We start from the raw sequence: 22,674 nt of genomic DNA on the forward strand, positions 1-22,674 counted from the left end.
TGCATCTCTTGTCTCTAGACCAGACACGCCGCGCAGGAATATGTTTGTTCCACAAACTAAAGAAACTTGGCTACGTGGTAAGACACGGCGACAAAGTAAAGTGATAATTAAAGCAGGTGAATGTTCGATCGAGGCCATGAGATGTATCATGTCGCATCACATCAAATCGCATTACTTTTTGCTTTTGACTTTTAATTAGTGACACGTATTTTTCTCTCTCTCGATTTCCCTCCCATCCATCTATCCATGTTAGCTGAAAGTAAAAGCCGCAAGCTGCATGTGCCCTATCCCGATCACTCCGGGCTAGACGAATGGCAGGACCTGGTTCTGGAGGGTTACTCAAAAGTCAGACACTTGGCTACTGCACTCTCCGCCTCCTTGCAGGCCTGGCCCTGGCCCTGGACACTCCGAGCTCTCAGCTCTCTACTTGCCAGCTCCCTTTCCATGTTAGGAAGGCAAAAGGAAGGATTTGATCTGTTGCCGAACCCTAATCCCAACTGCTTGGTTTATGCGAGAAAAAAAAAAGGCTGCAGGCAATCTCTGTCGATACAATGTCTCAACTGTGAATGGCCAACGCCCACACACTCGTCATCCCCGAGGGAGAAAGTCGATCACGCTAACGAAATTGGCAAGATAAGTTGACAGCCCTCCGGCACAAACTAATCATGCCCGTTGTACCAACTCGCGATCTATGGCTTCTTTAGCGCCGTCACTCTAATGGAGAAACAGAGGCTCTCAAGCCACAACTGGCCGGCCACCTTTCTCCATTGATGCAAGACTCGGGGCATTGGCCTTTTAGTTAGCTCCTCTCCTCTAATGTCCCGTTTCTTAGCGGCAAGTAGGCACCGGGTTCTTGGTGTGTGACTTGCTTCTCCCTTGTGTAAACGCAGAGCAGACGTACGTTGACCTCACCTCAGGTCGTGTCCGTAGTGGCTAGCGACGCCGACATGACAAACTCCACTATCATACAGCCTGCAGGTGTCGGTTAAGAACCTCTGATGTCCCAGATGTCTTTGATATCTTGTCCAAGACCCTTGCCATCACCATATACGACGGAAGCAACTCTCTGTTGCCGCTCCATACATCCATCGATATGTCGACCGAAGCATTGCTTCAGAAGTACCAAGGCCACATCGTGCCACAAAGCTACAACGCTGGCTTTGTCGCCCTGAGCTATGTGGTCAGTCTTGTTGGTGCTGGTTCGACTCTCGAACTCATTAACCGCCGAACCGGTTTTAGAGGTCTCTTCAACCAGTATGTTCATAACCGTGTAGTCAAAAACAAATCAGAGAATAGCACTAACTGAAGCAGTCTGCTGCTGATGGGCTCAGCAGTCACTATGGGTGGAGTATCTATCTGGTGTATGGTAAGGATCTGAGTTGCATGCCTCTTTCGACTTTCAACACGTACTGATCATCATATATCGACAGCACTTTATCGGTAACAGAGCCATCGATCTCGCCGATGGGCAGCCCGAACTGCAAGTCGCTTATTCCAGCGGCTTCACCGCGATATCTTTTTTCGTCCCAATCCTGGTGCTTCTTGCCGCCTTCATGGCTGTTGGCACCAACAACGTAGTCTCGTGGTGGAGACTCGTGGCCGGCGGTGTTCTCTGCGGAACAGCTGTATGCGGAATGCACTATCTCGGCAATGCCTCCATCAACAACTACACGTGTGTATACCAACCGGCATACGTTATAGGATCTGCCATCATTGCTATAGTGGCAAGCAACGTCGCCTTGGCCATGTTCTTCGTGTTTCGAGCTATGTGGGCGAATGCATGGTGGAAACGAGGCATCTCGGCTGTTGTGCTGGCCGGGGCCGTTTCCGGTATGCATTGGTGTGCTGCTGTTGGAACTCGCTATCGACTCAAGAGCATCAAGCCCAATGGCAATGAGCCCTCAAGAACAGGCACCGTCGTCGTCGTCATCTGCTTGGTAAGTGCAAAGTACCACAGACCATAAAGGGATCTAGGGATTTATCTAGAGTATTAGAAAACCTGGCTGTCAAAACATATGAAGCCGACTTTCCTGTCACTCTAGGATGGCGAAAGAACATGCTAACACACACCAGTCTCTAGGGGCGTGTTTCGTAATTGCCATCTCAGCAGTCCTTCGAGCAAGAAACATGAGAAGAATGGCTCTGCGTGCCCAACAGATTACTCTCGCAGCAGCCATCTTCGACAAGGGCGGAAGAATCCTGGTTGATCCTGATGGATACATCCCAAACACTGTGGTGACTGACTCTTTTCTTGAAAAGGTAAGACTTGCCTCACAGTCAGGTAGGACCGATACTAAGAGAAGCAGGACGCCAAGGAAGGATTCAATACTGGCCACCCTCTATTCCATTGGATGTACCAAGCATCAAGGAACTGGAACATGATATGGAGTCTCATAGGAGGCATGAGACATCATTTGTCGGAATTACCACACTCCCGCACACGCAAGGATGGGCGCCGAGGAATCCAGCTCGTGAGCGACCATGGTGAAACCATCGATAGTTACGATATGATATTCAGGGAGCTTTTCTGCCTCGCTGCTGCTGCTCTCGCCGATCGGTTCCGGGAAGACCTCACATCCATCGGAGTGCTCTGGGATCAAATCCTGCCAACAGGCGCCAATGGTCGGAGACCACAGCCCCAACCACAACCACAGCAGCGCAAGCAATCTATAGCAGGGGGGCCCGGCTTAGAAGGCAGTGATGTTGTTGAAGAGATGCACAATAGTCTGGATATTGCTGAGAAAGGCTCGCATTCACTGGATTATGGCTATGGCTATGGGCGCGGGTCCCTAATGTTCCTCGTCCGCAGGTCTGAATCAGCTCGCGATAACGAGCGTTTGATCTCGGCTGGTTATCGGTTTGCTGAGGTGCATCAGGTCAGCGATCTCATCAAATCAAATATGCAGATCCAAACCCCTGAATTCGAAGCCAAGCTCAGGGAAATGGCAAGCTACACGAGTGAACACAACCACATCCAGCAGGGCACCCATTTAGGCTTCTTTGCCGTCAGAGCCCGCGTTAGCTCCAGCTTCGAGGTCCTTGTGAGAAAAGGCGCACGTCATCTACTTCCAACTATGCCCCTACCGTTTAAGGATTTAGAAGATTGGCACCTGCACTACCTCAGGAGATTTGAGAACATGCCGGTCTCCAAAATCGTGGAGAAGTGTAAGGATGATTCTCAGCGCAATGACCGAGAGGCCGAGTTCGCCGGACAGATTGCAGACACCATCCAAGGCCTGCGCGAGTGGACACAAGAGCCCCTACTTGAGGATGCACTCTTTACATCGACAACGTTCCGGATACCTTGTCGTGGAGATGAGAAGCGTTCAGAAGCAACGATGATTGCAGTACGGCTCGTCATTCCCATCCACTCGGTATTGTCAAGCCCGAACTGCGAGTTTGTGCCCCTGAGCTTCTTCAGGATGCGTCAGGTATCGACACAATCCTACCAGGAATTCACACGAGGGCTACATCAAGAATTCGGCCATATTGCCAAAACGGCAGATCGTCATGAAGAATCACAAGTCGGTATTGTTTCTTCGGCATCCAGTCGATGGCCATTTGGGCGTTCAGACACAACCCGAAGCACTCGGGCCAGAGGGAAATCTGTGTCAAACGTTGCTGGGCGCCCGACTTCGATGGCTGACTCGACACGATCCAGCTCGACGATCAATCTTTGCTCCCCAGGGATCAATATCCGAACCCAATCCATTGACTCTACGGAGGTATCAGTGCCATACATGCCCCGACAGGAGCCTCTTCAGACTGCGCCGTCGTATGGTGGTATCATGGTGTTCCAAGAGATCACTGTAGACGTGCAAGAGAGCAATGAACCACCGGGAAGAAAGCCAAGCAACAGCTCTGACGCTGCTACACTCACAATTGAGAAAACAATCACTAGACCTATGCCACTGGCAGGCATCGAGCTGCAGTCTATGGGCCATTTTGGGGCAAATGATGTTGGCACGCAGTTGTCCAACGATATTGGGGCAGGTAAAGGTGGCCACAGTTACGTGACGTGCTTTGTAGATGTTCTGTTTGCAAAGACGGTAGAAAGTCGTTAAAGGTTTGCTTTATTTGTGCTTGGGAGATTAGCTGGACTGCTTTTGTGCGTTGTGTTTTTTGTCTTTCTGATAGGCGGTTGTTTAAAAAAGATACCAGGTGCCTCTTCAGGTACAGCTGCAATACAGCAGCAATATGATAGTATATAGACTAGGCAGCATAATTTGATAATGAATGATGTTGGTACCTAGCCTCTTAACATTACCTATCCTATGATCAACGATGGATGTTAAGATGTGTGAGTGCTACAAGGGAACAGGAGGAGAAAGGCAGGGTGGCATAAAAGATGGCCTCTGAGATTTAGGGTACAAACATAAATGACCCAAGAGTATAGTCTAAACAGCATGGACTCATTTGCTAATTTCGTCTCTTGTGCTTCCAGCGGCCAATGTTTCTGATACCCTGAAGCCTCAGGGGACAAAGGTACATCAGTCTGCCCCATTGCGGAGGAGACCAGGGAGGATTATATGACAGTACCTATAGCATCATGGCTGGCGAGAATACGAGATACAACGTCAACAAGTTGGGTTACGGTTAGTTTAGATTGGGTAAGTGATTTTATTATCTTGTACCCTAGACATAATCGTCCTTATCATCCAGAAATGAAGATGTGAACTCCTTGTAATGCATGTGAAATGCGACTGCTTTCATGTGGTATCTTCGTTGCCTGCCCAATAATACATTTTAAACCATTTTCAGATGAGAGGTATGTGTACCGACTCTGCCTTAAACGCCCTTGTACAAGATCATGTGTTGATGATGAACCCTTTGATGAGTGCCACATTGACATGCAACTAATATACTCGTAGGTCAAAATCCCCAGTGAAGCCGCCATTGAGAAGCATACAGGCAATGCGAATGCGTTGTGTCGGCATGTCGGCGGCGGTGTATGAGTCGATGGGGCTGAGGCCTAGCGAAATGCACATGGCGTTGGTGATGGTGTGGACACCACAGTCGTGTCCGTTGTTCTGTAGAGGAGCCTCGTGGAGAGTGACTTTCCACTCGTCCTGAATGAAGTTCTCCTCCAAGACATCCTTGATCCACGCCATGGCACGGTTGGTATAGGCGGAGTTACCACCCGCGTTGATGGAGTCCATATGTGCCAGTGTCCGTTTGGAAGGCCGAATAACAATCAGGGTCCAGTGGGAGTGCTCGCAGATCGGCAAAAGGATGGTATCGATGTCGAGGAAATTCTTCTTCTCAACACCATAACGTCGGAGAGTCCGCTGGGTTGAGTGGATGCCTTGGTCTTGGAGTCGCTTGAAGAAGAAAGAGCCGAGGGAAAAGCACTTGCGAGTGCTCTTCTTGACATCCTTGATGCCGGCGGCTGAGTTGATAGCTCGATCAAGCCACATAAGTGACGCATTGACAATCTCATCATTGAGCCACTCAGTCGAGGAGACTACCTTGGCAAAGTCATGCCTTCGCAAATCAACGCCCTCAGCAGACTTTGCAAGGGACTCAATAGGCGCTGCCCGGAGTGTCGAAACGGCCCTTTGGTGCCATTGTGATGAAACAGGCACAACGAGTGTCTTGTTAGGCATACGAAGCCCTCCAGATCGAGCGAGACGTTCCTCGCGCTCTTGTCGAGCCTTCTCTTCAGCCTCACGCTTCGCAGCCTCGGCAGCCAGACGGGCCGTCTCGGCAGCCTTTTGTCTGGCCTCCTCAATTTGCTGCTCTATTCCAGCCCTCGAATCATCACTTATTGGGAGCTGTAATGAAGGAGTATCCAGTAGTTCTTGAATGCGAACACTGGGGTCATAGAGATCCCTTTCCTCCACACGACTACGGAAGATGTTGAAATTGGATGAAGCAAAAATACTACTTCTGGTTGGGTCTTGAACTGTGGCAGTTGGGATGTTGAACAGTTGGGCCCAGCTGGGCCGCTGCGCTGGAAGGTCATCAGTCGTAGTATGCCCTCGCCCGTTGTGATTGAGTCTTCTGGGCGCTTCCAGGCCCATGTGAGTTCGCGGTCTTGGGCTAACAGTATCGTCGGTGAAGCGCACAGCTTTGGGTCGGCGTGTTGCACCGATACGCTTAGGTGTGATTTTGGCTGGATGTTTGCGACGAGTCTTGAGGATAGATCTGACAGAACCTATCTGGTCTGCGGTAAGAGGAGTTTGGCGGACAAATGTGCTAACATATTTGTCCTTCAAAACACGTTGTGCATCGGTCTCGTATAATTCCTGGCGGTAGTCCTGAGGTATTGTCCCATTGGGGTTCGTCTGAGCAATATTAGAACGAAAAAGATCCGTTTTGAGATAACTAGGTCGACTGACCATGGGATGTGTTAATGATTGCTCGAGTATCTTTAGGACTTCTTCCTGGGTAGGCTGTAGCTCAGAGAGTTCTCTAGACTCATCAGATTCAGGGAATGACCCCGGAAGTGAAGGATACATGTTGAAATGAGTCTCTCGCGGCGGTGGGAACATATTCTGTAACTTTTGGCGATAGTTGGGAGATGCAACATAGCTGGGTGCAGGGAGATTGCGAAGTATTGCCTTGATATCAAGCGTAACTCGATCAATAAACGACTGCGAGACCCCGCACTCATGCGCATCGCGTTTGCGCAAGATATTGTTGCAAACGAGGGGAAGCGCTGGATCCGCTATGAAGCGTTTGATCGATTCCAAATTAGCAGCAAAATCCGGGGAAATGCCATAATCAAGAACAGATGGGACTAATTCATTGCTGTCACGAATTCTGACAATTGTGCGAATCTCGTACACTCTGTCCAGGAACTGAAATACTCGTTTAAGTTGTGATGCGAACATCTCCGTCACGTCGCGGTCATTGCTGTCGAGTATGTTGGCGCTTAAGGGGGCCAAATCTCTGTTCGACTCTTCTCTGCTTTCGCGCTCAAGACACTCCCAAACTTTTGACAAAGATTTTGAAAAGTCTTTGTAGTCTTCCATTAAGGCCATGAGGCCATTTCGGTCAAGCCATCGCAGCTCACTATCATGAGCAGTGCCATCATCATCGCGGCTGAAGTTAACTTGGCCTCCACTCAAGTATGAACGGCCCTCAGCGGCTTGGTAGGATTGAGGGCGTACTGGTAATGGATTAATGAATACTCTTGAAGTGAGGTCGACTATAACATACTGATTTTGCTGAGCACCTCACCAAGGCCGGCGACGGCAGTGTAAATGCTTGTTATCATCCTGGTAAGGGATTTGGCACACATGGGCCTGTTGCCAAATGCCTCGTCAAGAACAGCCGCTCCTTGACGAATGGAAACAACAGGGTTTGTGATATTTATGCTCCCTCTCTTTGCGACAACACCTAAGTCTATCGTTCACCTAGGCGCGACACTTCGTCTTATCACGTGATATACGTCACGTGAAGTGATGAAGTGTCAATTGGAAGGTGCCCGACTGAGTGAGTACTATAGCGGTGAATCACAGGCCGAGAAGTAGCGATTTACAACTGGGATGAATCGAGACGGTAGTTGCTGATGATGGAGGAAAAGGAAAACGGAGGTTTTCCACCAAGTAACCTCAGTGTGTATGAAGCTGAGACGCGTAGGCAGGTAGGTTAATAACAGTCGCGCGTCGCTACAGTCAAAGCCCCATTCGTAGTTGTTATCTCAATTTCTACAATGAGGCCATCGCGAACACATAAGCCTGGGTACTTGGCGCTGGGTCTCGTTCGTCTATGGCTGGTCAGGTGAATGAAGAGGTAGGTAGGCAGGCAGGCAGGCAGGCAGGCAGACAGTAGGTATGAAAGAAGTCGAATTGCCTGTAACCATTCAAAACTTTAGGTGGCAGATCACTGCGCGTGCAACTAACTAGTACGAGTGTGGGGCGATAGTAACGCGTGCCATTGGTCAGCGTGGCTAAACTTTAAGCTGTAAAAAGAAAACGCCCAAGGCCTGGCACAAAACGCCATAAACTGACTTGATTATTTCGTCTCTCATTCCTTGTATACTAGGCAGGCACTATATCAAGAACAAAGAAGAGCCTTCCACATGCCCTCAAGCCAAGACGGAAGTGAGTGGTGCGTGTGGTTCCGACCATGACAACTCCTTGGCAAATATCCATACATCAGTCTCATGCTCCGGCGAGATGCAGAAAAGGCCGGAACCGGGACCAAGGGGCTGGGTTTGCGCGATGCTGTTGTTGGTTGGCTTCATTCAAGACAAAGGAAACCACTACAAATTAAGTCACAACTTTAAAACAACATGCGTCCCAGCTACCAGTGCCTCGGTTCCATCTGAATGGTTTCTTTGTTATCAATAAGCCCTCTGTCTAATCGGCACTATTTTAGATTGCGAAAAGCTCAGGCAAAGCTTGGCCAGTGTTGGTGGTCTTGTTCGCGCCAGACTTTTGAAAGCTTCTTTGAGAGAGGGCTGAAGTGGAGGGCAGCCACCAGCGTTGGCAAACAGGTTCCGGCAAAAGGTTCGGGACCGAAGCCAACAACTGAAACTGTTGGCTTCCACGTTCTGACCAGGCCGAAAACCTTAACATAGGTATCCAGCATGTATGCCAGGGTCTGGCTAATGTTTGCCGACTGGCTTTTGAGACCGAATTAGCGAGTAGTATATCCAACCGCCGGTCTAGCTACTGAGTCTAGCCAGGTTGAAATACAGATATCCGTGGCCACGGTTGGGCTCGGCCGGCACTAGACCTTTGCGATGATCCAGGGTCTTCAGCCGCAGGCCACTATTCGATATAGGGAAGCTATTTTGCCACGACGAGAAATTCATGAACAAAAACACAAATCAAATTGCACACGCAAATTTTTTGTATGGGTGGCCCTGTTTGATTATCCTGCGCATATATTCGGCTCGTGGTAGGTGCCCAATACGTGGTTGCTGATAGTCGAAACATTACCATAGTGTATCAAGATACCCGGGTAAAGGATGGGTCATCGTGGGGGCGTGCGAAACAATGTGACCCTGGCCGACCTTACCGCTTCTTGTAGAACATCTATGCTATTAGTAGACAGTAAGCTTAGGGATCCCGACCATCATCTAAACCTTAGGTCGCTAGTGGTTATGTATATGAAGGAAATGGAGTTTGTTGGTACGATCATCGTCGATTGTAGAGGTGCTTCCACCGATGAAGGCCGATCGTGGAACGAATCGACGGCGCCGATGACATGTTGTATTAAATGTCGCAGATTTGGCGTCGTCCGTTCACAGATAGCGTGCCATTGAGCTGCCTAGTCCCCATGCCAGCAACATATGAGATGACTCTTCACAAGATATCATTCAGACGGTGTCTTCTTCTGATGCCCGCCTGGGGCCCGACTCATGTTGCCTGTTGTATGCTAGGTGTCTGTGTCAAGTCCCGGGCCGTTGCGGCGGCAGAAGCTCCCTGACGTGGATGATGTTGCTGCAAAACTGGAGACGTTTTAGACACCGCCAGTATGGGTGTCCCGAGAAAACGAAAATCGATAGTTCCAATTAAAGAGCAAAAAAAAACCGCTCCTATGGCTTCGAAAAAAAAAGTCTTCTGGAACACGCTGAGAAAGGAGGCCACGGAAACTTGACAGGGCTGGATGGGTCTGGGTATGGATCAAATATTGGTATTGATACGGTAGGGTGACGGAGAGAATTTCCGGTGCGACAGCCAAAGTCGTGCCTTTGTGAGTATGGTTACTCTGTATTGTTGCAGGATTTTACCTCCCTTGTCGGGGGTATAGCAATTCACAATTGGTGGTGAGAGATGGAGACACGGCGAGGCCGGTTGGTGTTGAGTAGTGTCACCTCACTCTTCCGTGGGTGGGCTAAGCAAGGGTGGTGTGGTTCTGTTCAACGTCGATGACCACTAAGACGTGTTGTTTCTCGATTTGGAAAGTTTCCAGAACAATCGCCGACGTTAGTAGGCAGATTGCTTTGCTTCTAGAAAGATTCTATCATAACACTTTGTTATGACCTTCCGTTAGTTTTCCATCAGGCTCCAAATTAAGCCACCAACAGGCCTCAGAATGGCCAAGAAAGCATCGGATAACTCGTAGCGTCCTCGGCCCAGCCCTCAGATCCGTCGCTTATTATTGTTGACGTGGCCTGTGCCCCATTCTGTGGCTTGAGTCGGCCGAGCTTCCTTTATTCATTAACAATTCGTCAAAATAAGTGTTGTAAGAAGCTCCCTGCATCGCCCCAAGTCTGACTTGACTATACAGGGTTGTACCATAAGTCTCAATCTTGACAAATTTGGATGTCAGACACAATCGCTATGCACTTCTTGACTTGCATCCACTAGCACACCGGTTGAGACGGATATAGTTACTTCGAATAGTGGTTGCTTGCCTGGTTGTAATGCCTGAGTTTACTGCAGGTCGTCGTGGGTAATAGTGGTAAGACATGCCTGATACTGTGCATTATGTAGTTGTTGGCCAGAGAAATATGGGCTTGTACAACATGTGTAATCGAATGAAGAACGAGTCAGATGCCAGAGCATGTACGCCGCAAATTGGTGCGAGTCGAGCTTGACTAAGAGCAAGTCAGATTTCCTTGTTTGTTCCATTCAGAAAGGCTCTGTCAAACTAGAAATTAGTCTAGTCGGCCTGGGAGCGGCCTGAGGACGGCGTGATCTTTGTGTCGAGATGGGCCAGTTGCAGGTGGTGCGATTCATAATGCCACTATATTGGCTATTCATCAGTGGTACCCGTCCCCAGGTGTCCGTTTGCAAATTGAGGGTTGGCCCTGTGCCTTTGTCAACCCACATTAGCAAAAATGGAGGATGGGGAAGCAAGGACCGTTTCATTGTAGACGATAATGACGGCATCCTCATTACAAAGCCGCAAGGCTTCATTATCCCAAACCCCTGCAAGGCATATCATATAAGAGGTTAACATTGACGAGAAAGGCACGCTGCATAGTCACTGATGCAGGCGTGTGGACGCGGGTCTGTCATCATGATCAGCGACAGATCACATCAGTTTGAATCACGAACTCACCGGGGTAGCATGCCAATGATCTCAACTGCTGCAACTACCTAGCTTGTGTTGAGCGAGGTTTGATCATATCCGGTCCAGAATAAATTGAGAAAATCCGCGTGCTGGCAAGTCAACACTTGCGTATAAAGCTTTGTATTGTGCGTCTAGAAGCAGTTGCAAGTATAGGCAAGCCTCTATTCACCGCAGCAATATTTGTTGGGTGACGGATGCTTGGCAACGCCACAGTCGCTGGCCTGAGCATAAATTGTTTGTATCGTTGGCTTTCAACATCTCGTATGCAATCTCAAGATGTGAACAGGGCAAACAAGCGGTAATGGCAAAGGGCATAAGGGCCTCTGCAAAGTTGTGCACGAAGGAGAGATTTGCATGTAGTCTGGCCGAGGCTCTTGGTCAGGCCTTGGTGCTTATCCCCGGCACAAACGCGGTGCGATAAAGATTTGATAGTCGTGGCCATACTACGTAGTGGCATCCAATAAACTTTACATCGTTTTCTTCAGGGACCGACAAGTTACGGGGTTTGATGGCGTTTACAACTCTGTCATCCCGTTGCTTCATGCAGCAAGATCGACATACTTAATGATGCTGTCGGTAACTGCCACGGGACCATCGTAGTCAGTCCCTTGTGTCCGAACAGCAAGTGTCTTGGCCCTTTTTTTTTGGGGGGGGGGGATCCGGATTGCCTGTTGCACGCTGCAGACAGCACAGCACCGTACAATAATAACCAATGAGCGTCGTTGAAAGTGCGCATCACGATCGACCGAGCTATCGCTTTAGCGGCAAAGCCAAGCTGCATTTGAGGATCGAGGGTCCAGTCATAGGGCCTGGTCAACCACGCTGTCTTACCTTTTGCAGGGGCACTGAAAAAGTGGAATGTCCATCAAGTGGGAGTCAAACACGGCACTTGACTGTTGGAAAGAGATGCCAAGGGCTAGTGATTGGAAAAAGAAGCGATCCATGCTCAGGCCACGAATATTCTAAATAGTAGAGAACGACAACGAACATTCTGCCCTGCCGCGAGGTGTTGACCCCCTATTGACAACTTGAACTGCTGAGGAAGCGGCATGCCTTGAGATGTAGGTATTACCACCCACCTGCAGAGAAGGCAATGATGATTTTCAAATACCGAAGCATATGTCATTCCTTCTGCATTGTAATGTACGTATGCCGTATTCTCGATGCAGCACCGGTTGCTGCTGCACTGTCTATCGAATGTCACCATAGTGGACTGAACCTGCATTTTAAGATGAGGTCGAGCATTCGTCAACTAATATGTACAGCCCCTACCAGTGGACGGGTGTGGTGCAGATGAACTACCCATAATAGGAAACCAGGGCCAAGCAAGCCCATCTGTCGATGACGATCTAACCTGCCCGCCTGTCCTTCTGCTAGTTAGTTACTGTACCTACTTAGTTATGGAAAATCAAGCTCTTAAACTGCCCATCTACCGAGGTTACTGTAGATCATAGTGATGTTAATCTTGGGGTGTAAATCTCCCGTCGCCGTGAGAAGATTAAACACCAGGCTCTGCTTTCAGATCACAGAATACTATCAGTTTCAGTTTCAATATCGGGGTTATGATGTAGTGTGGATTCTACAAAACTGTATCTCACCACCGTGAGCTGTTATGATGTCAGGCTTCCTCCATTACAAATGGCAATTGGAGTGAGAGCTGTGCGGGGAACAAAGCCACGATTGGTTCGTCACTTTATCCCCGCGCATCATTACATTGCATTGCATTGCATTGCACCCATTGACAGAGGAATTGTCCAAGCCGTGCATTTCCCAACGGCGCATTTGCTGTGAATGATTCGGATCAGTCATCAGAGAGACCGGTGCGATCGAGATGGCGTGGTCAATAAAGACCCGTCACATCAGGCCAGGTCACGGAAGGTGAATTCAGTTCAAGGAGCAGAAGCAAAGGCCACACAAGCAAAGCTTGGCCATAACTGTCTGTGCCTCCATTCTAGTGTGCTTCTTCAACTGGTAGCTCAGGATGGACACATCAGTTGGCAATGATGTCAAACAATGGTGTACTTTAGAATAGATCTACCATCTAGGAAGTTATTGACTTGCATTTCCATTCCTTGATGCAGCAGTACGTACGTCTTTGTCCAAACTAGATGTTGTTTTGTCAAACCCTACCGTTCGACTACTATATCCGTTTCGTACTGTTTCGCAACATTGAACTTCGCGTATTTATTGTGTCTACAAGTCGGGTGGCACTGTGTCACGGTCTGCCGAAACCACCGCTTTCAAGGTACCTAATTTGCCACACTAAGGTATTCCACGCAACAGTGCTCAGATCTCACTCCGTTTCTCGCCTTAACCGGTTAGATACTTTACATAATTCTGATCTCAGCTCAGGTAGCCTTCGGCGTTGTCCGTGCCTGAGTTAGCAGCGTCGGCTTTTTTTGTGCCTTGGTTTATTAAAAATTCTTTTCTTTGAACCGTGACCCTGAATCAGTATGACCCTTTTTCACGCCCTCCGCGTGTCAGGTAAGGTATTCGAGGAGCCTGGTTTTCTACCTGTGTTTGTCATGTGTAAGTGGAGTGCTGGGTACCTAGCAGGCAGTAGGCAACATGTTGTGACACTTCGGGAAGTCTACGAGGACAAACACTCGATGTTTTGTTCTCTGACCTGTGGTACCGGTGAGGTGTAAGTCTCTACAGTGCTCTTCGATACGGGTAGATAGTCTTCGCAACAACAATCGAGTACAAGGCTGTGCAATTATACAAAAGTGCGGATACGCAGGCCAAAGATAAATCAAAGAGGCGATCAACGGAAGATACCTTAATAAGCACGCCGCCAACAAAACCATAAAGTGAACCCCTGCTCGGATTGAAATAAGGGAGCTTCTAAAAGGCTTCTTTTGCCTCAACGCCAGGCTGAAAACACCTAACCCTCGTGAATATCCGAGTATCTGTGTGCGACCCCTTGTTGGGTAGCCAAGCTTTCCGTCTGGACAGCAACAGCCTCTGCCGAAGAGATGCCAAACAAGGGGCACTGGAGTGAAGATCCGGGCATTCATGAATTGGCCCTTTTACTGGGGTGGCGGAGCACTATTGGCTTGGCCCAGGCCATCGCTTAGATAGGCCGCCTGCCGTACAGTGCTGCACTGTACAACGCAGGCTATCTAGTTCCTGGGTCCTAATACCGGTGGTTGTCCAAGCCGCCACTTCGTCGCCTCCTCCCGGCCCCGCCCCTTGCTGGCCCTGCCCTCTCTTTGGCTGGACATGTTCCCTGCCATTGATGCCAGTCTCAGGGTTCTCATGCTGTGACTGGACAATAGTAGGGAATGTACAGTGTAGATACACGTTTGGTAAGGGCAAGGTCCAACCGACAGGCAGACTGGCAGACTGCACTGCACATCTAACGGTGATGGGCTCAAGGTGTAGAATTGCACAACGAGTGCAACAGCCTGGTTGGCTGCGGTCGTTCCTCTGTCAATTTTCAGGGATCACAGTGCTAACATTCAGATTTGTTCAAGCCGTCTCCCGATTGTTTGGTTTGGTTCAGTTTGGTTTCGCTCCCTCCGTCTGGTGACAGATCCAGTGTTATGTTATTGACGTCGTTATTGCTAACCACACGCCTTCTGTACCCACTATTCCTTCCATCCCGGCTTCTTTCTTTCTTGTCCTCTTCATCTCCACATCAACCTCCCCACTCTGTGTTGTTTTGTCTCCTCTACTGCGCACTAGTGATCCAGGTTGTGAGAGACGAGGAAAAAAAAAAGTGACTGAAAAACGAGAAAGCCGAGGGGGGGAGAACAGTGAGGTCTCATCAGGGAGGTTTCCCTTTAAAACAAGCTCAGCCCAGTCCTATTAACCCATCACCCGCTTCTGGTCGCCTTCCTTTTTTTGGTGTTGTTTCTGCACATCCCAAGTGACGACACACACACATATACGCACATGCTATCAATCAGTTAAACATTTTTAATCGTTCACTCATTCGCCTGCCTGCCTGACCGACCGACCGACCCGGCCTTCAAACTGTCTTGAGGTACAAGGCGCACGTTCTTTCTCTGTCGCCTTTCCGTTCCTATAAATTGAATCCCGGACACATTACTCCATAAACAATACGTTAGCATACCAGGCCCTGTCCTGTTTCAACTGTAAACTCCTTCCCCCTCCTTTCCTGACAAAGATCCCCCAAAACCCAATACCACCAGACCCAGGTAGCCAACCAACTAGCAGATCTGCCGCCTCGACTCAACTTTAGCGCTACTCTCCAACGCCGCTCATACGCCCGCCGCACCCACGCTTTCTCGCCCTTTCACCTCCACAGCCTACCTGCTCTGCAACCGGGGTCTGGACTCTGGACCTCTTATTACACTTTGGGTCCCCCAGGTCCGCATTCCTATGATTTAACCTGTCTTCCGCCCAAACCAAACCGAATCGCTCTTCAGCTCTAGACATTCTACTATCTCGTCGATAAACTCGCGGTCGGCTACACGCCATCGAACTCTCGTCGTCTTCGTCCGTCCCAGACCCGTGTTCCTTTCTGCCCGGCCTTCGCCAAGCCCTCTTGCAAAGGCACCATCCGCAATCCGTCCACGACGACATTCGCCGGCTCACGGCTCTCACGACCCTCGCATTCCAATCCACAGGAACTACCCAGCAACCTCTACGCTTCCAACCGGACGGCCTTGACCCTCTTTGCGCCATCTCTGCTTTGGGATTGATTGTCCCCAAAACGTCCCATTGACCAACCTTCAGACGGAGTTCTTTGTTGTCACGCCCGATCATCAATTACACTACCCGTCTTGTCGGTTGTGACATTCTTGCTTTTGTTCCGCTTCTGCAGTACCGCACGACCCCAGACTTCAATATTGCCATTTTGGCAATCATCGAACCTAATCTCGCCTTCTGAATTTCTTCATCAACTCCTCTCGCGGTGTAGATTGGCTCCATAACAAGACTACGGATCTCTACCTATCTTCAATCGTTCTTACGGTCGTTCTATCAGAATTCTCATTTGATCTTAATCAACAAGTTCAAGACATCTTTCGATATTGATGGCCTCATCGTTCCTGCGGTAGCCTTACATCTAGACTTTACGCCCCTTCCTGCCTCCACTATATGGGCAACTGCGTTAGTTTCTGCGTCAGACTTCCACTACCCGCTTCGGCGCACCACGACTCCACTTGGTTTCTCTCTTATTACCTGACCTCGTCCCCTCCCTCCAAAACGCTTCGAGTCTAGGATCTGTTTCCTGGTTTGATTTATTTACTATTCAATTCTCGCCCAGAACGCTCGGATTGACTCTACAATGATGGGTGTGTCGCGTTCGCGGAGGCAATCTCTTGATTGTCATGCCATACCTCCATCACCTCAACCATCTTCCGCTTTCGAGGACATTTTCGACGTCGATTCACCTGTCTCAAGACCTGTCAGCGAAGCCTTCATGTCGGGAGCCTCTACACCGAATGGCTCAACAAGCTCTCGCCCACCTTCTCTCACGGAAATCCTGCTCGATGTCGCCTCGCCACCATGGACTCTAAGTGCCTTCATGGCATATCTTTCTCAAAATCACTGCATGGAGAGCCTCGAATTCACACTCGATTCACAACGATACGCCGCCTTTTACAATGAAATCATCACCAACAACTCGAATCGCACCCAGGAGGACAACGATCGCGTTTGTGTATTGTGGGAAAAGCTCATGCAGGTTTACATCATTCCTTGTGCCCCTCGAGAGGTCAATCTTCCAGCCCGTATTCGAGATCAGTTGCTCGGCCTCCCTTGCGGCCCCTCTCCTCCCCACCCTGCACAACTGGAAGAGGCTGGTCGCATTCTCTATGAGCTCATGAACGATTCTCTACTCGTCCCCTTCCTCCAGTCCGTGGCCCCCATGCACGTCGATGGGTCCACAGAAGAGCATGGCCGCGGATCTCGCCGGTCTTCAAACAGCAACACCCGCATGGGTGCTCCCGTTCGATCGATGAACTCCATGCATCATCATCATGAACCCGAGTCTCTGACAGACGACAGCGACTGCAACTCAACTCCAGGTATGGAACCTATGACTCCTCCAACAACACCACCCACTTCCGAATGGGCCTTTACCACCTCCCCCGGCGGTCTTCAACGTGCTGTTGCCGCTCATAACAAGGGATGGAAGAAGATGGGTGCTAAGTTGGGTTTCAATCGCAAGAGCTCAAGGACACGCTCTGCCCCCACTTCATCACATCCCGCAGAAGGGTTTCATATGCACCACGACTCCTTATGAGGGTCACAGGTCGCGTCATTACCTGAATCGTCCAACGAAGCTGACTGGGCTCATGCTATTTCAGAAGAAACTCATGAGACGGGAGGCGCTCGTTTCGGTCCTCCTCTGCATGGCACTCTGCATGCAGCAGACGATGGTTGGCATCACAACCCTGATCTCCGACAAGACGGCGGGTTTGGGAATGGCACGACCGCAAAATTCGACACCGTACGAAACGGTGTGAAGACGTCTCTCGTGCAAAAAAACATACGCATGAGAAGGCGATCAAACAAGCACCATGATTTCGTCGCTACTGTGCAACCCTTGGCAGGCAATCATGCTGCTGAGTCACAAGGCACCTCCTATCGTCACGATCTCCCACTCTTATCTATCTCGCCTGTATGCGCTGGAGGCAACGTGCAAGCTGCCCAGGTTCCAATGGTAGATGTGTCCAACTACCTACCTACACCCACTACTAGCAGTGAGGATATTGGTTCCCCTTCCACCGCCTCGGATCATCAAGCCTTCCGTTACGCGTCCCCTGTTGAAGACATGTACGGATGGGATGCAGAGCTCGAACGCCGCCGGTCGCCAAGTCGATCATCGATGAGTTCAAATGAGGGCTGCGATGCCATTGCTCTCAGCTATAGGCGAGCGAACGGTAGCAAACACAGCCTACTGCAGCGCGTCTTCCGAGTCAGTTCATCTACTTCGATGGCCAAGCTGGAGGCTGCCACATGAGATTGGGCTTGTGACCTCCGGGCCCATCCTACGTTCGATTTGTTTTGATTTTGTTTTTATGCTGGACGTTAAGAATTGCATACATGAATTCATCATGGGCCATATTAATGAAGTTGGCCATACTGGACAGGCAAGGCGTTTATGGCGATATCATTTGGTTTCTCGATTAAAGTACATCACCGGGGTTCGGGGAGGGTTTGCTATTCATTTGCGAGATTGTTTGGCTCTGATGTACGCATCAGGTCTTCCATCCAAGTGTTTTTGGATGCTGAGATTGCATTTTCACGGGGCGATAAACGACTGGAAGGCACCAGCAGATGATGTTTTTGGTGGCCAGTCTGATGATGACGACAATGGCCTCTTCACCTTTCAGGCCTAATATGATCGATGGTTACAAAGAAAAGAAAGAGATGGACTCTCGTGTCTAGCTAGCATGATACCCCCCTTCCATCGTAGATGGGAGGGAATCTAGACGTAATGTCTAACAAGAATTGTATTACATTAACAATATTTCTCTGTCCCTTTCCTAATTAATGATCTGCTGATGTTCCCGCCACCTTGAGGATCAAAGATCCCATTCCAGGGCTGACCCAACGAACGCCACTGGAGACAAGCATGTACGAAAACTGCTAAGTTAATCAAGTTCACACTGCCGGAACAAAACACCCATATGGACTTGTCTGGAATGCCTTAGCTGTGGTCAAGCCGGAATTTGAAAGGGAATGAATAGTATACTGTATGGGTCGAGAATCATCTCTCCCTACAGTTCCAAGCCCCTCCTAAGTAGGTAGTAGAAGACTTGACCTCTAAGCTTTAGGGTACAAAAATAAACAGCCAAAGAAGCAGATTCAAATAATATAGGCTGGCTTACTGATTTCGTCTATTGTGCTCAGTCGTCAATTTATTTCGATACTTTGAGGCCCTCGTATCGACGATCTATGTTCCCAGAACCAAATCACTAAAAGCGCCCAAGTGATAACTGATAAAGCATGCCAAATAGTATTCGACCTCGTGGATATCTGGTGCGCCATTGCCATCAGAGGCTGGTTGCAACAAGCCGAACGTCCCGGATTTTCGAACCGGAAACTTCTTAGGGCTGAGTTCATTCCCGGAATGATCTTTGACAAACCATCGTGCAGCCAATTGTGATATCTAGTTTTGTTCTGTAGGTTCTTTAAGGAATTTCGGTAGCTATCATTCCTGGCCAGATCGTTTACCATGGCTTGAGTGAGTCAGGTAACGTAAACTTTACTCCTTTTTCTTATTCATGTATCACCGCAAGCAAGTTTCTTGGCAGTTCTATCAGTCCTAAGCAAGCTGTCTATGTACTAAGGTAGGTAGGCAACAATGCAGCGATAATAGAGGAAAGCAAATGTAGAAGATAACTAATGATACCTTTCCGAGGGGACGCTGGCCATTCATTATGAGTCACTGGGGGCTTGCGGGCTAACGAGTATCATACCTGGCATTCTTTCCCATGATACAAAGTTGATCTACTAGTCTCAGAATAATCTAATAACTTGCATTTATTTTCGCTAATGAACTAAATTACATTGAACAAATATATCTCCCGTAACACCTGAGCTTAGTCGTTCAAAAGGCCGTACCTTTTATAGTTGTGCCATAGTAGTTCCAAGCTTCTTGGTGCAGAAGGTTGAAAAATACTCATTCAGCGCGTCCACTGTTCCGCTACCCTCAACAAGGTTGACCACAACGCCTACGTACCCATCAGGTCGGACGACAACCACTCCACCGAGCTCCTCATTCAGGCCCATCTTAGCGTGGGCTACAGCCTTTGCCTGTGCAAAGCGGGCATCAGAACGATCATCGGCATAAACGTGATCCCTATATCGAGCAAGGACACCTGGTACATCGCGGGAAATCTCGATATCGGGTCGTTTGGCGGCAAAGATTGTGGACAAAGTGAAAAAGCGGCTGTGAGGGAGGTGCTTCTCGTGGTACGAGACCTTATCCAGATCCGCTCGCTGATATTGGGCGTAGAAAGACCGTTGGCTACCAAGATGACTGGCGAGATCCTTCAGGGCCTGGCGAGTTTTCGATGGGACACCGGCGAAGACGAACAATCGAAAGGCGCCGTTCAATGGAACTTCCTGTTCAAGATGCACGACATTGGCGTCTACAACTCTTGTCACATTTGAGTTGATGAAGATGCGGCCTGTTCGCAACTTCGTTCCTTGAGGGTGAATCAGAGGCGACTGTGCGGTATGTTCGGGTGACCAGTTGAAAACGTTCGGTTTGTAGTAAACTCCGTATCCACTGGTAAACTCGCACGACTCTTTGAAAGTGTTGATGAACTCGTTTTCTTGAGCATCGCCGTTCTTGCTATGATTCGCCGACGCTGCCTGTACCTCAGCTGCCGCAGGCGGTCTTTGTGAGAAAAGTTTGGCGTATCGGTTGTCGAAATCAAGAAGAGATTCGGCGACATGTTTGCGTTCTGTCTCATATGTCTGGAGGATCTCTCGTTTGGCGAATCCAGACTCGACAGCATGTATCTTCCAGGCAAGGTTCTGAGCATCGAGGAACGCTGTGTTCATTCCCTGTCCAGCTTTGGGCTGCAATTATGTTAGCATATGGTAAAACCACTGGTCAGAGACACTTACGCTGTGTGTATGGCAAGCGTCACCGCCAAGGAAGACTCGCTGGTCCAAAGTATACTTCTCGGAAATTCCTTGTCCGATGGGATAGACGGAATACCACTCGACGCGCTCCCACTCAATGGAATAAGGCGACAGAATCTTCTTGGCTGACTCCTGTACTTGTTCCTCGGTAGCTGTTCGCCTAGGGTTCCAATCTGCATCTGTCGAGGATGCGATCTGAATGTAGAGGCGAACCATGTTGTCCTCTCGTGGAATGACCATGATAGAACCATGCTCACTGTGGATGGTACATTTCATCTAATGGGAGTCAATAATCAGAAATGAATATGATGGCTTCTCGGGTCCATGAACTGACCTTGATATCAGGAAAGTCGGTCTTTACTACTCCGTCCATAACGCCCCAAACATGTGCGATGGGATCCTTGTGGCGGACGGCGATGCCAAGCTCATTACGGATAAATGACCTTGCTCCCTCGCCACCAAACAGGTACTTGGCATGCACAGTCTCCTGGGCTGTACCGTCGACATGCTCCAGCTCGACGGTGACAGGATAGTCGGGGTTGGATTTCTCATCGGAAGTGAAGCTCTTGATGGTCCATGGCCGCTGGACCTGAGCTCCGTTCTTTTCCAAATCCGAGATGAAGACACGCTCAATCAGACCCTGGTGCAGCAGGGTTGTGAAAGGGTAACGAGCATCAATAAAGTCAGGGCAACTTGCCCATGTACCAGTTCGTGCGATACCATTACCCGACGAAGCCGGGTCCCAAAAGGCGACCTCATAAACACGAGCTGGCTTGTGCGCCATGATGGCGGACTTGAGGCCCATGTTGCGAAGGAGGTCCAGAGAACGCGGCTGAATGCCATCAGCTCGACCAGTCGGAGTTGGCTCGGCTCTGTTATCAATATGCTTGATCTTGTAGCCCCAACGAGCGAGACAGGTTGACAGCATGAGACCAACTGGCCCAGCACCAACAATGACTAGTGAGGCACAGGTTAGACATCAATCCAATTTTGATAAATATGAACGAACTTACCTATGTCATAGTAAGGCGAACGATCAGATTGTGATTGGGACATGGTGTAGGATGATAAAAGAGATGACTTGGGTATATGATGATGTGGACAACCGAGTGAAGTCGATCTGCAGAACCCAAATCAAGTCGATGGGGGGCGGCATCTTATATGCAAAAACGACATGATGACCAGAGACGCCGGGGGGTTCGGCCGGGGCATTCAGTCAGCGTGCGGCTCAGCTTAGGACAGTTAGTGACCCGACAATCCGAGGAAAATTGACGGCATCAGGCTCGGTACGGGTTATGGTGGAGAGCGTCTTGGCTCCTTGTCATGGTGCTTCAAGGTGCTTTAGAGATACGAAACGGTCTAGGTCCAGCCAGACCAGTAACCAGAAGATCCGCTTCGCAATCTTTTAGTGAGATATGGAGAGGACGACCGCTAATCGTCATGGGGTTCAGATGTCCTGAATGTGGGGTGCTGGGGCAAAGAGGAGGCAGGGAGTCTAGACTGCCTTTTTGGGAAATCGGGAGTTGATTTCGGGAAGCCGCGCCCCGGTCCGGCTTCTGTCTCGGCTGCAGGGGCGCTGCACCAAGATAGTGCCAGATAGTGTCGTCTGGCATCTCACTGATAGATCTTAACATATCTTAACTGCATGAATAACCTGCGTCCCATTACCAACCACGGGGTGGATACACGGTGGGCCCCACGAATGCCGGGCAGCGTACCGAAGATCTCATTTCGTACGGAGTTTTGCTTCAACGTCCGTGATCCAATGATTGTGACAATTATAGGTCATTAGCAAATGACGGCTTTGATTGAAAACAACTATACGGTGAGAGGAACGCCTCGTGATCGTATCCAGTAGATAGTCTAGTAGGTACTAGGTAACGAGTGCTTTGAATTACACATCGAGAAGTATACGTGTTTCCGGATCGTCAAGATTCATAAGTCCTCCTTAGCCCGTGGCTTCAGGGTAGGCAGTCTCGTAAACTTGATGAGAAAGCAAGAAAGATAATTGATCTAGACTTTCCGTATAAGGGGAGATTTGATAAAAATAAAAATGGACGATGCGTCACACGATGTGAGACGACAAAGGCCGGGCCCTGCCTGCCTAGTTTGAATCAAACG

General features: G+C 49.4%; 4 protein-coding genes across 4 annotated transcripts, besides 2 other annotated features; 2 read left to right on the plus strand and 2 right to left on the minus strand.

Moving 5' to 3' along the window:
* Positions 1-1,093: 1,093 nt before the first annotated feature.
* On the plus strand, positions 1,094-4,064 carry FPSE_04820 (uncharacterized protein; the record flags this gene model as incomplete). The annotated part of the gene is made up of 5 exons (XM_009257938.1): positions 1,094-1,254; positions 1,312-1,366; positions 1,431-1,937; positions 2,074-2,259; positions 2,307-4,064. 5 exons carry the CDS (start codon positions 1,094-1,096, stop codon positions 4,062-4,064), a joined length of 2,667 nt encoding a protein of 888 aa, XP_009256213.1.
* Positions 4,065-4,856: 792 nt separating this feature from the next.
* FPSE_04821 (uncharacterized protein) lies at positions 4,857-7,222 on the minus strand (the record flags this gene model as incomplete). Its single annotated transcript, XM_009257939.1, has 3 exons — positions 4,857-6,287; positions 6,342-7,114; positions 7,165-7,222. The coding sequence occupies 3 exons, from the start codon at positions 7,220-7,222 to the stop codon at positions 4,857-4,859; spliced, it is 2,262 nt and encodes a 753-aa protein (XP_009256214.1).
* A 516-nt stretch (positions 7,223-7,738) lies between these two features.
* Positions 7,739-7,776: a microsatellite.
* A 4,908-nt stretch (positions 7,777-12,684) lies between these two features.
* Positions 12,685-12,711: a microsatellite.
* Positions 12,712-16,234: 3,523 nt separating this feature from the next.
* FPSE_04822 (uncharacterized protein) lies at positions 16,235-17,914 on the plus strand (the record flags this gene model as incomplete). The annotated part of the gene is made up of 2 exons (XM_009257940.1): positions 16,235-17,093; positions 17,259-17,914. The coding sequence occupies 2 exons, from the start codon at positions 16,235-16,237 to the stop codon at positions 17,912-17,914; spliced, it is 1,515 nt and encodes a 504-aa protein (XP_009256215.1).
* A 1,610-nt stretch (positions 17,915-19,524) lies between these two features.
* Positions 19,525-21,609, minus strand: FPSE_04823 (uncharacterized protein; the record flags this gene model as incomplete). Its single annotated transcript, XM_009257941.1, has 4 exons — positions 19,525-20,487; positions 20,536-20,829; positions 20,888-21,510; positions 21,567-21,609. The coding sequence occupies 4 exons, from the start codon at positions 21,607-21,609 to the stop codon at positions 19,525-19,527; spliced, it is 1,923 nt and encodes a 640-aa protein (XP_009256216.1).
* Positions 21,610-22,674: the final 1,065 nt, after the last annotated feature.

This window comes from Fusarium pseudograminearum, chromosome 2 (genome assembly GCF_000303195.2).
Source record: "Fusarium pseudograminearum CS3096 chromosome 2, whole genome shotgun sequence".
In the NCBI taxonomy this organism is placed as follows: Eukaryota; Fungi; Ascomycota; class Sordariomycetes; order Hypocreales; family Nectriaceae; genus Fusarium; species Fusarium pseudograminearum.